At 35.5% G+C, this 19362-nt stretch overlaps 1 protein-coding gene across 1 annotated transcript in view; it reads left to right on the forward strand.

Annotated features, from left to right (window-relative positions):
- The first annotated feature begins 2638 nt into the window (after positions 1-2638).
- Positions 2639-19362, forward strand: part of actn4 (actinin, alpha 4) — a 51228-nt gene continuing 34504 nt past the window's right edge. Inside the window, 1 exon segment of the mRNA XM_048160552.1 lies at positions 2639-2978. Within this exon segment, the coding sequence (XP_048016509.1) occupies positions 2844-2978 (135 nt within the window). The 5' untranslated portion in view covers positions 2639-2843.

Consider the following 19362-nt stretch of genomic DNA (forward strand, 5'->3'; position numbering starts at 1 on the left):
GGTATGAATGTCGGTATGAAATCGTCTTTTGTGACGTATATCCAAGTGAAAAGGCTTCTCGAACAAGAACGAATGTAGGACGGGGCGTGATTTTGTCTGTGGGGAATTGATTGGATGGTTGTGGTTTGCTATTGGTGGATCTCATTTGATTGACAGGTTGCCCCACCCTCACGCCAGTAAACATCATCAGAGAAGAGAAGAGATGTCGCTGCAAGAGAGAGGGGAAGTTATTTTCGTTAAAGATTATGAGGCACATGAATAAAAAAATAATGCTTTGTGCAGATAAATCATTTACAATAAATACTGCAATATTCCATAAAAAATAAGAATTGTCAGTTTTGATTTCATGGTGACTTTAAATTAAACCAAATGTTTAGCTCATATGAATAATTGTGATCTTTGAATGAATGTGTTGTTTCTCTTTCTCTGGAGACATGTTCTGTTAATATTTATTACAGTGGTAACTTTTGAGAGCATACATGCCTGGGAAATATGCCAGATAATGAAATATGTGTGGATCGGATCAGTTCAGGAATCTTACATAAGCTTTGGGTCTGTAAAATGTCCCAGCTATGATTTTAACATGCTGCTGCTGCTGCTGCTTTGAATTGCAAAACATTAAACGATTCAAATAAGCGTCTGGTTTGTGTTTGGATATTACAGATAATAGAAGAGATTACCTATAAATAAAGATCAATATAAATCATTGGGGGTCTGTTATGAGTTTGATGAAGTCTAATACTCGGGATTTGGGTATTATAAACAATGTAAACAACAGCGTACTGTCGCTGCGCTCATCTGTCTGATGTTGACCCACTTCATGTCCCTTTTGACAGACACCATGAAATTTTAATGTTAGGTTTAAGCAGCTTATAGCTGGCAGAGAACCAGACCAGTTCAACCACAATAAATTCAAGTCATCACACGTTTATGTGTTTTTTTTTCCTCAAACAAAGTGTTATAAGAACTGTATACACTGGAATTTAAATGAAGGTTAGAAAAACAACGCAACCGGCTGGTGAGTGTTTCGTGGAAAGTGTATGAATAATAGATTCACTCTTTCTGTTTGTGTGAGTGTGTAAAGTTAGAAGATACCGGCTACACTGATGTACGAGTCAAGAATAAGTGTCTTTAATTTTACATTTTCTAAGCCCTTTACTTTAGATTAAATTTAAATATATTTAAATATATTTAACATTAAATATAATTATATACACATATAAAATATATTTACATAATGTAAGTAATATTTAAATTTACATTAAAATACTTAAATAAATTATATATAATATACATATAATATATGTAATTTAAGAATTTTAATATAATTAATATATATATATATATATATATATATATATATATATATATATATATATATATATATATAAATATATAAATTTATGAAATTTAAATAATATAATTTAAGTAATTTGATGTGTGAATATATATAATATTTTGGATATTAAATATATTTTAATTTTATAAAAAATAAATAATTTATTCATAAATAAATAAATATATACATTAAAATACTATGTATATTATATAAATAATTTAAGTATTTTAATGTAAATTTAAATATTACTTACATTATGTAAATATATTTTATATAATAAATGTATATATTTATTTTTCATATTTTACACACAAACATATATATATATATATACATATATATATATATTTTGGATATTAATTATATTTTAATTTTATAAGTATATATAATTTATTCACATATTATATATGTGAATAAATTATATATACTTATAAAATTATAAATATAATATAATATCCAAAATATTATACATATATGCATATCCACACACATATATATATATATATATATATATATATATATATATATATATATATATATATATATATATATATATATATATAAAATAATTAAAATATGATTAATATTTAAAATATTGAAATATAATTATATATATATATATAAATAATATATATCAATAAAATTAAAATATAAATAATATTTAAAATATTAAAATATAATATATAATTATCTCTCTCTGTAAAAAAAAAAAAAAATATATATATATATATATATATATATATATATATATATATATATATATATATATATATATATATATAATTAATATCCAAAATATTATACATATATGCATATCCACACACATTATATATATATAAAATTAAAATATGATTAATATTTAAAATATTGAAATATAATTATATATAATATATAAATAAATAATATATCAATAAAATTGAAATATAAATATTTAAAATATTAAAATATAATATATAATTATCTCTCTCTCTGTAAAAAAAAAAATATATATATATATATATATATATTTTTTTTTTTTTTTTTTTTTTTTTTTTACAAAAATAAAAATACACAGTGCAGTTCACAAGGGCTTTTTTTCAAAATCATTTCAGAAAACCTTATTAGAGTTCAGGTTGAATATTCGACTGTGAATAGTTTAATATAACATGCACAAATTCACATTTTCTAAAAAAAAAATACTACCCCCTACGATATTGTCCAATCGCAGAAGCCCACCAGTTCGTGGGTAGAGCTAAGATCGGATATCTTCTGAATAAGTAAACCGTCTTTTAAATATTCATGAGTTTCCCGGGCCTACTATCTCCTCCTCAGTGGGAGCGGCGCGTCTGTCCTACTCCATTTTTGTCAGAAGGGTGGAGGAACGCACTTTCGGCGGGGATACTGTCAGTCCACGCAGCGGATACTTCATACCGAGCAACAAAGGCTTCGAGAGCGACTACTGCAGTCTGATTTCTTCTCGTTTTTGGCTAGGAAGAGTCAGTAAGGTGTCCTCAGGTTGTTTGACATGGTAGATTATCACGCTGCCAATAATCAAACACATTTTTCATCCGGCGGGCAGCAGCAGACATACATGGAGCAGGAGAACGACTGGGACCGGGACCTATTGCTGGACCCGGCCTGGGAGAAACAGCAGAGGAAGGTAAGAGGTTCTGAAGGCTTCGGGAAAGCTCGGGGGCCGCCGCAGGGGCCTGTATTTTGAGCACGGGACCAGATATTTGTGCGTATAACACGTTTTAGTCACGCATAATGTGTCTTATTATCACTAGACTGCTGTAGAATAGCGGCGCGCTTCGAATGTTACAATGTTTCGCGGGTTTCGAATGTTACGGTGTTACAATGTTCCAGTCGTGCGCGTGCTTGTGTGCGTGAGTGATACATTGTAACGGCTGAACCTGTTTTACTAGAGCGAGTTTCAGTCGCTACTGCTGCTTTTCCCCCCGCTCTGTTCTTTCTCAAAGCGACATTTAGACTCCTAGTTACAGCCAGACATCCGGATTTAAAATGGCAGTAGCTGTAGATATCACAGCACAGGAGCCTAAAATAGCTGCTGAAATGGTGTTTCTGGAGTTTATCTGGCTGTTCTGGAGAGGATAGATAAGCTAAAAAGAAAAAAATGAACATAAGATACGTGTTTTCATTTTTGGTTCACTCTTTTTTCTATGTAAAATCAGATTGATAGTGTGTGTTCTAGTGTTTTCTGCTCATGAATTATTGTGAGGAATATTGAGGAATGCTCAGGGGTTGAATGACGTTTTTGGGTGTGCGTCTTTTAGGGCAAAGACAGGCTTGACTGATTTGTGTGTGACAGACAGGATTTCAGATTTTTAGAGAGTTTGAGAAAGGAAGGTCAAAGTTTGATTGGGAAAAATAATCAATTATTAACCCACCGGAGCCCCTTAAGCTAACACACACAGAAATATATCAAATATATATAGACACAGTCACTGGCCTTCAGACCCCAGAAGTGTGACGGGGCATAAATGGGGCATTTATTTGAGAAATTCGAGTGGAGGAGGAGATTGGCTGAATTCTTGAGAGCCCCTCCCCCTTTTTGTACTTGTTTTGTTACACTTGTGAGGCAGAATTTCAATGGCTGATATCTAGAAAACAGAGTGGCTGTCCAATATATACAGTATAGTATTGTTTGATTACTGTGAATAAGATGAATTTAAACACTGCACCAAATTGCCAAAGTCTGTTGCTATATATCATGTGTAAAATGTCAGCCTGTCACATATCAGTGAAATAGGTGTCACATCTGTCTCTTTGACAGTACTAGAGTGTAAAGAGCAAAAAAAACACTTTTTTTTTTGCTGGTCACACTGTCTTGGAGCAATCTGGTTGGTTGACATATTTTTGGAAGGCGGAGTTTTTTTTGGTATTGCATACTACCATACTGCTCTTACTAGTTGTATATGGTGTGCATAATATGCACAGTATGCATAAACACACAGTTAATTTACTACTATTACCAAAATGTGCAGGATACAAAAGAACAGTGTGTGGAAGACTGTATCTCGCAATGTCATTTGCTTTGCAGTTCAACTTGAACGTCCATTTCCAGTGTCTAATATTTCATATTGTTTTAGAATCTTAAATGGCTAAATATATTTTTATTAGAGATGCACCGATTGCGATACCCATTTTTGCAGATTCTGATTTTCTTTCTAAGAACTATAATTGACAGCATATACAAACAAAAATCTACTTTTCTTCAGTGCAAAGTTGTATTTTCCTAAAAAAAAAAAAAAAAAAAAAGTCGGTAATAAAATAAGAACAAATAAACAAATCGCAGACAACAGCACAGATAAATGCAATAGAATAAAGAGTTTTGAAACTTTTTTTTGAAAGTTTTTATTCAGGTAAGAAATCTACAGAAATTAAAATAATCAAATGTAAAATAACACTGGACAGTCTTCGTTGTAAAAAAATTTAAATGCTTACAATTAAAGTTATAAAACGTATTCAGTCAAGAGTAGAAAGTGATTTTCTTTGTCTTTTGTTCTTTGATTAACATGACCAACAGCAGCAGGTTTATTAGGCTGCTGTCACTTTAAGAGTTTATGCACGAACCCAATATACTGTTACACAACATGCATTCTATTTCTATAATTGCCAAGACAGGCATTTTGACATCATTTTGTGTGTATTTGACCGTTTAAGCGCAGTAAGCCACTCATTTTGGTACTTGTTGTAATATAAGGTGTTTGAGACTGAGAATGCGAAACCTGTGGGAATAACTAAAATTGTACAAAAATTATGCAATACAAGCACTATTTAATATTTAACCGGAGCGAATGAGACGAGTGAGAGAGAGAGGAGACGGCTGTGTGTGTCACTTCACTGCCAGAGAGAAGAGAGTGCAAATGCACGACTGACGTTATGGCCTGTGCCGCTGGTAACAAACGCGGCTTGGCTCAGAATCGGAAAGATGCGAGACTGACCGGCCCGTCGCCGATCATGCGGGAAATTGTCAGATTCAATCCCTGATTGGTCGATCTCAAAATTTTATGGTGTTATTATCATCATTTGCTTAATTATAATAAGTGTGTAATTTCTGTGCTACTAGTGGCACTAAACAGAATTGTAAAAATTACTGTTATCAAACACTCCGCTTATCTGTTATTGGTTAGACAATCAGATCCCACCAGGCCATGTGTCCACCAAAGTGTTTTTAGCCAGCTGAAAATGGTTTGCTATGATACAGATTGAATATCTGCGGAAATGTTACTAGTATCTCATTTCACAGATAGATTGTTTCTGTACTGTTTCTATATAAAAATGTCGATACAATGTAAAGTATTTGCTCTGGCTCTTGTTTTAAATGATTTTGTTCTGTTATTATGCTTGTTGTTGTCATCTGTTTACGTTGTACAAGCAGAATGTGGCGGTTGGTCGGTTGTATTTGTCCCGCCCCTCCTCTACCGTGATTGGACGGCTGGGTACAAAGTGACAGTGATGAGTGCTGCGTTTTACCCAAAGTTAAGCATTCTTCAACTCTTGGCAACTGGTAAAAAAACGCAGACAGCTTCAATGTGAAATAGACCCTCAATGCCTTGTTATGCTCCTGGCGTTTAAAAAATGCAGCGCTCCCATTGAAAACAATTGGAAAAGTATGCTAGCCGCTGGAAAAAACGCTTTGGTGGAGACACGGCATATGCCCAACCAAACATTTGCAGTGCCTTCTTGGTGCAAAAAGTTCACACTTCTCCTTTTAAGAACAATATGATTCTCTGTAAGCAGTCTGCATGTTTCTGCACTGGACGTTTAGTGAATGTCACTTCAATCTTGATTCATCATTGGTCGTAAAATGACGTCTTCGCTCAGGAATTTCTTATTGCGTGTTTATGTGGAATGGATATTGCATACAGACTGAAGTTCACTTGTGATTACCAAACCAAAGCATCCTTTATAAAACCCCACACTGAGTTTCATTACAGTCTCCATGCACCGTTGCCTATTCCGCTTGACCGAAACAAGGCGTGTGGAATTGTCCCGAAGTCATCCCCTTATCCGTGACAGACTTGAAATTAGGCTACTCCCCAACAAATGCCAAACGCCCTGTGACCGGCTAAGACTTGCTTCTCTGCTCCACCCAATATGTCTAAAAGGTCATTGAAGTGTTTCAGTCTCCATTGAACAGCTTGTTTGGGCAGATATGAATTCATATAAGATTCAGTGATTGAACTGGCTTTGTTCTTATTGTGTAGATGAGCACGTAGAGTTTGATAAGAGAGACGTCTGTAAACCAGCAATACAATTTGTGCAGCGAAAACAGGTTGTTTTGAAGTAGTTCTCAAGTTCTTACTAGTGTGACAATGCAAATGTTATCTAGATTAAAGGGGTCCTTGATTATGAATTCACATTTTTAACTTTAGTTAGTGTGTAATGTTGCTGTTTGATCATAAACAACATCTGCAAAGTTACGACGCTCACAGTTCAATGCAAAGGGAGATATTTACTTTTACAGAAATTGACTACAACAAAAGGCTGGTAGGGATTGCAACAAGCTTCTTCCCGGGTTGGTGACGTCACTAACCCCAAAATTTACATCATTTTACGCCGGACTGCTTCACAAACGAGGGTCAATTCAATGCTGGATTTGCACAAAAGATTAACATGACGGACACATGCTAGTGGATGAGTTGAATCAACTCCACAGCAACTACATAAATTTATCCACTAACCATTCAGAAACGTCTAAAAGTTGTAACTTCTTCCTGAGTCTCTCCATCAGTGTCGACTCCGGTTTGATCAATGTAAGGCTGAACACCGTTACTGACAATCCTCATTTTGGCTGCGTGAGATTCTCCAGCTTTGTTGTTGTTGAGCTGTTAAAGCTCCGCCCTCTTCTGGAGCAGCAGCTCATTTGCATTTAAAGGGACACACACAAAAACGGCATGTGTTTTTGCTCACACCCAAATAGAGGCAAATTTGACAAGCTATAATAAATGATCTGTGGGGTATTTTGAGCTGAAACTTCACACACACATTCTGACACCAGAGACTTGCATCTTGTGAAAAGGGGCATAATACTGTACGTCCCCTTTAAAAAATCTCCAGTAGCCTTTTCTATTCCCGTACCCCCATCAAACACTTCCAGATGTTTGTGATGAGCAGAGATGTCTGTTGTATATTATAAACAGATGACTCTAAATTCTGATTGAATGAACCACATTCGAATCTGCCACCAAGTTGTCATGTTGCTTGCCAACAGTAAATGAGCTTATTACTTTATGTAAGAATAGTTTTTTTTAACTCTATTTCAACAATGTTGTCTTTTATTACATTGATGTTGGAATCAAAATAAGCCACTCGAGACTGTTTTTGGGTGAACTATCCCTTTAAGGACTTTAGGGTATAGGATTTAGACCTCTTCCAAGTAATAAATTCACTGTAATGCACAGCCTCAAGTGGCTTATTGCTTTATAGCACCGTTAGGGGTAACAAAATAAGGATTCCAGAAAACCAATAACGTAGGTAGACCAAATAAAAACCCTCGAGTCATGAGGACTTGAATGGAAGGGTGGTGTTTGAAGAGTGCTGAGGATTTGGTAGCGAGTTTGGCTCTGTGTAAAGGTCTTTCTCTCTATCTTTGTCTATCATTATGTCTGTTTAAAGTGTTACAGAGCTGCAGAAGCAAGTGTAATCGAATCACATGATTCTAGAATGAATATCGACTAGACTGCATACTAAACTAGACTGATCCAGAGGCTTCGTTCCTCTATAAAACAGTGGGATTGATTCTGAAAAGTTCAACTCATTGGCTCCGTTCCAAACCCTAGTCAGTTGCCGTGGTGTCTACTATCTAAATAGACAGTTGACTTCTCAGGCAGAATGTTAACTGAAAGGGTAACCTCATAAGTGACTATTTTTGGAACGCCCTATAAAAAGGTAACCTTCATAAGTGACTAATTTTGGAGCGCTCTACAAAGGTTGCAACTCATTCAAATAAGTGTCATACAAATACACTAAATTGCTTCTCAAAGTTTGACTATTGGAGTACGTTTTACAAGAAAATACTCTTTCGGTTTTTCTGAACTTCAAAATTTCACATTTAATTCATTCAACTTGTGTGCCATTTCTTTGAAAGAATTTTTACTCAGAAATTGCTAGTAAATAATTACAAAGTAAATCCTACACCATTTTTTTAGTGTAGTGCTTCAACAATAGACTTTGACCCACATTGATTTAGTGTTTTTGTCATGTAACTAAGTTAACAATTAAGTAGTCTAATAAGTGTGAAAATACATAGCGCACACACACATTGGGTACAATAGTCCATTTGTAGTTGGAGTGAACATTTTTGTTGCTACATTTTGGTATCATATGAATCAACATTTATCAACATCTTATTGATATTTTTTACTTTACTCATTGCAATGCATTATGGGATCCAAACGATGGTCACTACAAAGAAGTAATTTTATCATTTATGATCATGTGATCCAGGGTGGCCAGTCTTCATGATTCATTTTAAAGGTAGATGGCAGGAGGATTCGAGTTAATGTGTAAACACAAGTTGCAATTATGTTGAACACATATTTGTCATGCATTTCAGTTTAAATACATTTCATAGGTAAGAAATGTTTAATTGTAGATACGTTAGATCCAAAAGATCCAAAGAAGAGATGGCCATTGATTTATTTATGGTCTGTTTCATCTCTTTATATTGCTATATTTGGTGTGCCAGACGGCATCTTGCAGTATTGTAGTAGCCTTTCCTCAGGGTCGCTGTCGTGTCCGGTCAATGAGTTTGAGTCAGTGTGTTTAGATGCTCAGTTTTAATGGACTCATTGTGTTTTTTAACATTGAGTGGGTTTTTTATAAGTTCTGAAGGGTTTCTCGATATGCATTTTGACATGCTTGGTGAAAAATAAATCCAGGATAGAGTTTGAGTTGACAAATTATAACTTTAACGTTAAATATAGACATATTGGCCGATACCGATATATCTTGCATCCCTACCTGGTTCGCTTGATAAAAACCCAATAGGATTTTTCCATTGGCTTTTGCATTACTGCAGAAAATAAACTCAGTGATGAACACAAGTTTGATTCTTACACATTTTGTTCATCATGGTAAGTGAACACAACTTTTATGAATTTTAAAGCTAAGATACAATCATTGGAAGTCAAAAGGCACTACATCATGGTCGTATGACTTCAACATCACCATCATTAAGCTTCCGCCAACTTTCAGTCTGTTTAAAAACATTTTCCCTGAGTTAGATATTTTTCTAGAGCACGATTATAAACACAACGAGGCTGTGAAAGCGTCTAGTGAGTAGATGAGTTTACCTGTTCAGTGTGATGGTGTTTAACGTCCCCAACAACCTCTGTAATCCCATTTAGACCCTTATTAGTGAACGCCTTTTTCAAGACCCATAAAAGCTTTTGGCCTACAAATATACATCATCCCTGCAGCACTCAATTTGTGCATCCTGTATACTTTAGGCTTATTAGACTTTTGCATTGTTAGCTTAGTAGTGAGCTTAATATTAAACTGTTTTTATAGTTTTGAAGAGCACTTATGTTTTGCTGCCTGCGTAGAGCGTTTCAAATCAGTTACTTGGTGTATATGCTGTTCAGTTTCAGTTAAGGTTGCCTATGTAGGCAGTATACAGCAAGGCAGGCTTTGGAACGGATGTAATATTTAGTAAAGCAGGGTTGTAGATTACAGCAGGTGTGTTCACTGAGGTTTTTCTCCGTAACCGTGAAAAACAACAACAAAAAAACACTTTTTTCAAATGTTGCACCAGTGAAGCTGATTGCAAAAATACAGCAGTCATTTTTTTCAAGAATCCTGTAGACTTGAGATTCAGTGCATGAAGAAAATGCAGAATAATTGATGTCCACCTCAGTGACTTTGACTTTAAATGTTGTAATACAATGTAGTAATTGTATTTGTCTGATATTTCACATGCATTTATAGTGTGTCAGTTTGTCTGCTGCGGTTTATTCTCGAGCATCACTGAATAGGCAGTTAACTTATTTTTGTCCCTATAAGCGTTTCACACCATGTTTGTCAGTTGTGTTGCTCAGAAGTGTATGTGAGCATCAGCTTCACCTCTATACGTGTGAGTTCCTGTTAAAATTAAGCCTGAGTGCATGTGTCTGCTCCAATTATTAGTTAGAATACTTCATTGTTTATACTTGCAAATGCATGTTGATAACAAAAAAGTGCGTAATCAAATCCCACTGCCCGTGTGTTGTTTTCCCAAAGTGTTTTTCCATGTACTATAACTCTGTTACATATGAGGAGTTGAGCTGAAATTAATTTAATGATTGGTGATGGCATTTTTCTGAAAGGTCAAACGGACGTGTCCTCTCTGAGTTGCCATGACTCAAAGGACCTCAGTACAACCCACCAAAATAAAGGTTTGCTTTAAAATTATGACAAGTATATTACTATTATACAGTAGAATTTACTTCTCAAAGTAGAAGTATTAATAATAAAATGTATTGAAATGTTTTTAAGGAATATTACATCACACAATTTTCCATCCATGTTTTAATTCAAAAAGTAAACCTTTAAATGTATGTATTATAACACAGAACATAAAACACAGAATTTAGAAAAATTAGAGTAGATTGAACAGAATTTCTGGAAAAAAATAATAATTTCATAAGGCACTATTATCGTTAAAAAGTAATTATTAAATTAATGTTTTATGAATTTAATTGATTAGACATGCTTTTTGATGATTATTACACCATAAAATGAAAAACATAGAATTTTGTGAAAAATAAAACAGATTTCATCAGCTAGACTACTGTATGACTTCCATTCTTTTTTTCCGGATTATATATATATTTTTTTCTTCTCTGGACTTTGATTTAATGGATAAATTAAATGTTAGTAATCAAAAAGCATGTCTAATTAATTGAAATTATGAAACTTGAACAATTTAACAACAATTTATAAAGTTTAACCAAAAAACAAACAAACAAACAAACATTTTATGGTCCTATGAAATACATTAGTCCCCCTCAAGTTTTATTTTTCCCAAATTCCGTGTTTTCCATTTGATTTTTTTTTTTTTCTCTCCCTGGATTCCACTTTAATGGTTTAGTTAAATTTCAATAATCCAAAAGCATGTCAAAAAAAAAGTTAAACAACTTAATTTTTGTTGTTGTTATTATTATTTACAATAATAGAAATATTAATGCTATGAAATGTTATAAATGTTATTAATGCTATGGAATGTTTTATTTTTACAGAAATTGTTTGTTTTAAAATGTGTTATTTTTAAGTTTTAATAATTTATAATAATAATAATTATTATTATTATTATTATTTTTATTACTATTACATTACTTTGAGAGGTACATTCTGCTGTACAATAGTAATATATTTCTGTCACAATTTCTTCAAGTTGAAATGAACTTTTATTTTGACAGGTTGTCATGAAGTCCTTTGAGTTTCTGTGTATTTGTTCCATTCACCGCATTCATTCAAGCAGAATATTCAGACTTTAAGTAGTCTATTAGCAGTATAATATTCACAGACACTAGTCCATATCGTAATTTGATTAAGTGCACAGCCCTACTTTTGATCTATTCATCCAAAATTTGCCAAATTCTGTGACAATACAGTAAATTCCATTTTTACGACTGGATTCCTCTATTCCGTCCGTGTTTTCCATATCGTGGAAAGTCAATGTCATGGGCAGAAAGTCTTGATGTCAGAACTAGTGGATGACTGATGCAGGCGTTGATATCTGGCACTAAGTAGTGTACAATGATGGTAGAGCCCAGACTTGAGTGTATCTTTTCCCAGAATGGAGCTTTGACCACTAAATCACTGAATGAAAAGCTTGACCATGAGTCAGAGCATGCTGGGAAAATTGAAGCGTAAACTGAAGCGCTGTGGTTACTGTGCAGTAATCCAATTTAGGATTGTTCTAGTGGGTGTTTGGACCAGGTTCAGGTGTGTCCCAGTGAAAACACTGAGTGGGAGTGGACAAAGATAGAGGCAGTCACGCTAACCGGCATTATGAGGTCACAGAGGGTGTTGCATCACCTGAGCTACTTTAGTCACGCCCAGCCGGAAAAATACTTTCAGTAGTGATAGTGTTTGCTCTTGGAAATATCTTTTTAGATCAAAACAGGTGCCTTAGAGATGCCAGAATCAGATCAGATCTGTTGAGATGTTGAATGACTACATGTTTTATGATCACAGACATGCTATTTTATGTAAACACAATAACCATTTCCTAGTACACCAAATACAGGCACTATTTTTTTCTGCTTAATTTTGAGATATTAGTCATATTTTTCAAGGAACTGCTCTTCTGTCTGAAACTATTTTTCACAAGTCTTGTATTATCAAAATGTTACAATTCTGATTTCCTTTTATTATTGTAAGTGAGCTGAAATTCTAGTTCCCTGTATTGATCACTTGGAAAGTTAAAGAAAAACTAATTAAAAACCATTGGTTTCCAGGCATGGAAAACTAATGGAAATTTTCTACAGAATGTGTTATGTTTCTATAGAGAGTTGTTAGCTAACAAGGAAAACAACACTGTCTTCATCCTCAGGGAGCTTGATTCCTTACAAAGCATTGAGACTCAAAGTGCATTTGTAGACAATAAGGTTGGGTTGATTTGGGTTGATGATAAATGATTTTAAAATCATCACTTTACCAGTAATCAAGTCATGAGAATTCATTTGTCAAAAAGTGTGGGAACTCTGCTCTAGCTCAGATGCATGACGACTAATAAAGTTCAATCTACTTCCTGTTTTATATCCTCGTTATCTTAGTGATGTTCATATGTAAATGAATTATAATGTCTTTGCCGGTCGACTCAGAAAGGCTGTGCCAGCAATTACACATCTGTGATGTAAAGTAGCTGTAAACGGGTGTTGTCAGAGTTGGTGTTCAGCACACACAGCGTTCCCTCGAGAATCTGTGGAAGTGGAAACATCAGGAACTGATCCAATCCACATTGTCCAGGGCACATTTGTCGGAAATCAGAGACATTCTTTCCCTGTCACTGACTGTAAGCATCGTAACTTCACCAACCTGCTGCTGAATCAGACAGTCATGCTTTGGGAATTTAGATGTCATCTGGTCAGTGGGGAGTTGTGTGATTATCTGCGATAAACATCTGTGACCCACGGATATTATCGTTATCTAAAATTAAAACTAAAACCATAATCATTTTAGTTACCTGAAATAAAATAAGCATTAACACATGAAAGAGAATCTAATGCCTCCCATGCCGGCAGACCTGGGTTCGAGTCCCACTTAGAGCGGGCGGTTCAAACAGGAGGGGTTAAATTGGTGCCGTGACCCGGATGGGAGTGAGGTTTAGGGGGGTGAGTGTAACGGCCGTAGAGCTGTGCCTGTAAACCTCACTCCCCTGAACTCAAGAGGCGCTCTAGCGACTGACATTGGAGACTGCAGTCTTTAGCCCCCTTGTTAGAGAGCCTGACTCCCATGCCGGTGGACCCGGGTTCGAGTCCCACTTAAAGCGGGCGGTTCGTACTGGAGGGGCTGCAGTGGTGCCGTGACCCGGACGGGAGTGAGGTTTGGGGGGGGGGTGAGTGTAACTATCGTAGGGCAATAAGAGCTGTAAACCTCACTCCCCTGATCCCAAGAGGCGCACTAGAGACTGACGTTAGTAGAGACGGCAGTGTTTTAACACCCTTTGTTGGAGCGCCCGACTCCCATGCTTCTTTTCTTGCATGTATTCTTGTATGCAGCATCGGGCGATGACGAGTGTCTTCGTGCATATCAACAACAATGGGAATGCTAGGTTGTGCTAACTTTGGCTAATGCCAGTGCTAACCAGTTCAAAGTAATGTAAAACTCGTACCTAGAATCAAGTAACAGACGCATATTTTCATAACTTTGCAGGTAGTCTAACTTCTTCGCTTACTTTTCTTCAAGCTATCTCCAGCTTCTTTTTTGTCCGGTATCTGTAAGAATAAGAAGTTTTGTCAATAAGCTCTCCGCTGATTGGCTTGTGCGACAATGCATCATGCATATTTTCCGCTCAAGTTGAAATTTTTTGTTTGCGTCTATTCGCATTGCGCGGCGCAAATTGTCTATTTGCATCTTTGCATTGACTTTGTATGTAATCTACTCACGCAAATAATTAAATCTGCTTTTTGTGTGCATGCACCATAACACTTGGCTATTCGATCAGTAAAAATGCATAAAGTGACACCTCGTAAATACCCATATGAAGTTAAACATGGTAATGGTCACAAAGTTTGCGACATTTTCTCTATGCAATTTTTGGGGAGGCTGAAATGTGACCTGTTTTCATGAGATTCTCTCAGTTTTGGATTGTTCTTGGCTTTATGTGTATATAAAATGGTCATATTTTGTAGGGATTCGCTGTGCCCCTACCTTCTCCGTGTCCTGTTCAGTGATCTTATTTACTGCATGTTCTTGTACATTTTTTTTTTTTGTTGTTAGCACACCATGATAAGATGGGTTGGACACTTTCACTGTCTGTTCTCTTTGTGTATAATGTCCTCTGCAGCACTAAAAGCTCTTAAGTGTGCCGGCTCAGACAAAAGACTGACCTCTAAGAGGATTAGAGCCTGGCTTCACCTAGTTTACCATCTCAACTATACGTTTTTGTATCGCAGATGTTTTGATCCTTTAATTCCACACCCTTTGTTTGGTTAGGTGGGTCCTGGGGGGTGTTTAGCACTTGCGGTAAAATCTTTATCAGGCATTTAAATAGTGTTGGGCGAGGGGTACATTTATAGTAATGTTACCCATCATAAAAGACACACTCAGATGAATACACCTCCAATAAACCCTGTCTGCGTGGCTGTTTAACGGGTGGGCTGTTGCCCCGAGGGCGTCATAATCAGTTGTGATTGTGCCTCGCTAGTATCGTAAAACCAGACTTGTGACTATTTGTTGCAATTTCTGGTCCACTTTGCAGATTATTCTGGTCAAGGCCTGTCCTCTTACGACAGGAAGAGATCTGAAAATGTTCACCCAGAATTTTTTGTTTCACGTGACATTAAGAGCAGGTGAAACTGAAGTGGATGATGCTACAGTAATAGACCGGTAAGCTATAAAGACATCAAATAAAGTCATGGCAGTCTCCAATAATAGCTGAACCGATAAAACGGAATAATTTCTTTCACAATAAAATATTATTTTTTGATGGTGAATGTGCATGGATATTTTTATATTTTAAAAATATATGTATATTTGTGAATTAATTAAATAAATTACAATATGTTTTATTTATAAATGAATGTTTTATGTTTATATTGAATGGTAGTTCTAGTTTATATTTAGTTGATTATAAATTGCTTTTTGGAGTGCAGTCACTATCAAAGATGAATTATTTAAAATCTTTATACAGTAATCAGAAATGACTGAAACCCAAATTCTAAAATAGGTCACATTTAGGTTCAGTTTTAAAATTATTTTGGACTGATACACTTTTACCATTTTTGAAAATATGCTGAAAACACACATATATATGGATGTGTATATAGGTCGAATGTGATGTTTTCAGCATGTGAAAGAAAAGTCATGCAATAGTTATTCTGAGGCACAGAGAAGCACTCTGTCATCTGTTTTAAACAAATATGGCCATTTAGCTCAGGAAGTCTATAAAACCCTCACCTTTGACCCTTGCGACGTGGCATATGGATTGGTTTGAAGCTGGATGTTGTCATGCTCCCTGCAGCCCACAGTGAAACACTTGAAAACCTGAAAACTTTCCCTTGTTCCTCAATGCTGGACCAGAACTGATGTGAAACCCACATATATGCCGGGGGTTTCTGCTGCAGATGTGCATTCTTTTCCCATCGAGATCTTAAAGCCAGCAGTTGCAAAATAAGGAGGAACTTTGTGCATACAATTTCAGAACAAGACGCAGGTTGACCTGCACTGACCCGATATAGACTAAAGTCCCAGATGGGTTCAGGGCTCATTGGTTGTCTCTCTGTCATGCTCTTGGTGGCAGGAGAAGTTGTGGTTGTTGTGGTTTCTGTTTTGTTTCCTCTGATGTTGTGAACTCTGAGTATTGGTGTTTTTGAGGGTACATGTGACCATGTACAGCAACAGTCTCATGGGAAATGTTGTGTTAATCTAATCGACTCTTAATCTTTGGTTCTAGGAGGAGTTTCTGTGCTATGAAATATCAGTGGTTTGTATAACTGAAGTTATTTTAGGTTAGGTTCAGGGGTTTGTGCGATTAACTCTTGCTCTGACTGGTTTAGCTTGTTAGTTGTCTGCAATCTTATCTGCTTCAGGTCAATGAGCGTGACATGGTGTGAACGGATGATGTTGCTAAATTCATGACTTTTTGTAGAGGAACAACCGAGGAAATATCTAACTTCATTTTCCTTTAGAGTCAGTGGAAAAATGAGGAATCACCATATTTAGAATTAGTAAAAAATGTATTAACAGGGTTTTCAGAGTCACGGAAAACCAAGGAATGTCAGGAGAGTTTTTAAAATGGTAATTTCAGGCCTGAAAATAGTAATTTAAATGTTTTTAATGAAGTTGTGGATTTTTTTAAAATATTATTATTATATAAATTAATGTCATGGTATTAATTAGTGATTTATAAAAAAAAAAAATCTTATACTAGGGATGCACCGATATGAAAATTTTGGCCTATAGCGATAATTGATAATTCTTTGTATTTGAAAGCCGATAGCCGATATATTTGTCCGATAAACAGTGCGCATCTGAAGTGTCTCAGCTGAAGGAAATATTATCTGCTTTGATATATCGGCCAAATTTTCTTATTGGGCCGATAACGATAACATTAAAAATGAACATATATCGGCCGATACCTGATATGGTGACCGATATATCCTGCATCCCTAACTTATACTACTTTGGTATTTTCTGTGAATTTACGGAAAATATGGACTGAATTTTGGAATCCAGTCATAAAAATGTCATGGAATTTGGCAAAATTTGGATGAATAAATCAAAAGTAGGGCTGTATACTTAATCAAATCACTATGGACTTTAGGTTTTCCACAAATATTAAACCTCAAACACTAATGATAACTCTTCGTCCATGTTTTAGTAATTTAGTAATTAGCTAAGTAATTTCCCCTATTTTAAAAATGTAACCTTACAATGTAATAAAAGAAAAAAGAATTACAGGCCATTTAGGCCAAAGTAAAGGTTAGCGATGCGATATACGACAAAACAAAAAAAAAAAAATTTAATTTATTCAGCTTTGACAGTACCATTCAGGTTAGAAATTGAATAAACAAAAGTAAAATTAAAACAATACATAGACTTCACTGTATGAATTAAATATATGAGTGATTTTTCTCTTTGTATTTAGTTGTTTTATTAACATTAATGACACAGGTGGCAGCAGGTTTATTAGGCTACTGTCACTTTAAGACCAAACACACAGATCCAATATACAGCAACACATGCTTATTCTAATATACTGACATGCATTTGAACTCTTTACATTCATTTAAGATATAAATGACTGTGTTTATGTAAACTTTGCGTGTTTTTGACAGTTTAAGCGCAATAAGACACAAAAAAGGAACTTATTTCAGTACTCACATGCTGTGTGACAGAACATACTACAAGCTCACAGACAGATCGAGGAGAACTTTATATCGTTCACGGTCTGAAGTCGTGATAATGCACACCCCATGTGTGTAGAGTTGTCAAAAGTACCAACTTCGATAGCAAGTCAGTACTGAATTTTTTTTTAGCTTTGATCCGCCTCTGATTTCGCCATTGTGTTGTTCACACGCTCATCAGATATGTCTGTGACTGGCTTCGATGATCAATGCTTGTAAATAGCCATCAATGACACTCAACGGTGCTCAAAGCTTCACATTTTTTTAAATTTCAGTACCGATTGGGACCGAAGTCTGTACTTTTGACAACTCTCTCTACCTATGTGTAAATATATTCTTCAGATTTTCCCATTTGCAGTTCTTTGTAGGTCTTCCCATGATGTTAGTACTCAATTCGACTGCTGGTGACTTTACTTTATTCACTATAGATCCTGATGTTAATGGTGACTGAATGCTGGAACATTTTAGTAGCACAACTTCAAGATGCTAGACAAAGACATGTGAGTTTTGAGAAGCCACAGCACAGTTTCCATGTATTGATAGCATCATCATCATTGTGGGTTTTTTTTGAGTCATTTTTGTCTTTCTACTGAATCCACCACAGAACCAGTTTATGATGGCCAACGTGTGATCTTGATGTGTGAAATGCAGTCGTGCAGTTAGATGCATGCATTGGCTTTCAGTTATATGTGGAGTAGTGATGTCACCATGTTGGCTTTAATGGGACAGTTCACCCAAAAATGAAAATTCTGTCATTATTTACTCATCCTGCAATTTGTTCCAAACCTTTGTGAGTTTCTGTTGAACACAAAAGAAGATATTTTGAAGAATGTCGATAATCAAACAGTCAATGGGTACCAGCAACTGTTTGGTTCCACAGAACTTTTCTGTAATTCTTTGTCTCGGCGGTTGAAAAGACGCCAGTTTCATCCATGATTGTCGACGCACATCTTTTCATCTTGGGAGTTGGGTTTCATGGAAGCGCAGTGGTCATGGTCGGATGTTCCCAGGCATTTAAGTGTGTGGTTTCTCAACATGCCACAACAGACTCTCCGAGAGCCTGTGATGTCATGCGAGGAGCCAACGAGAGCGGATCTGCAGGTCTCGGACGGACGACACAAATAACACCTCAGTCTCAGGTCGTTAGTGTCGGGATGAGCGCGCTTTGGCTAAGGATGTCAAATACCAGTTATTCAGTGTCAAGTTGATAATAAATGTCCTTTGGCTATGAGATTTTCTTTTTCAAGGAAGTAGACTAGCTTTCAAAAGTTTAAGTTTGGTAACACTTTAGTTTAGGGTCCAACTGTCACTATGAACTAGTTGCTTATTAGCATGTATATTACTAAGATATTGGCTGTTTATTAGTACTTTAAGCACATATTAATATCTTATTCTGCATGATCATATTCTACATCCCTTAATCCCACCAATACCTAAACTTAACAACGACCTTACTGATGATTA

This window comes from Megalobrama amblycephala, linkage group LG16, assembly GCF_018812025.1.
Source record: "Megalobrama amblycephala isolate DHTTF-2021 linkage group LG16, ASM1881202v1, whole genome shotgun sequence".
NCBI classification, from domain to species: domain Eukaryota; kingdom Metazoa; phylum Chordata; class Actinopteri; order Cypriniformes; family Xenocyprididae; genus Megalobrama; species Megalobrama amblycephala.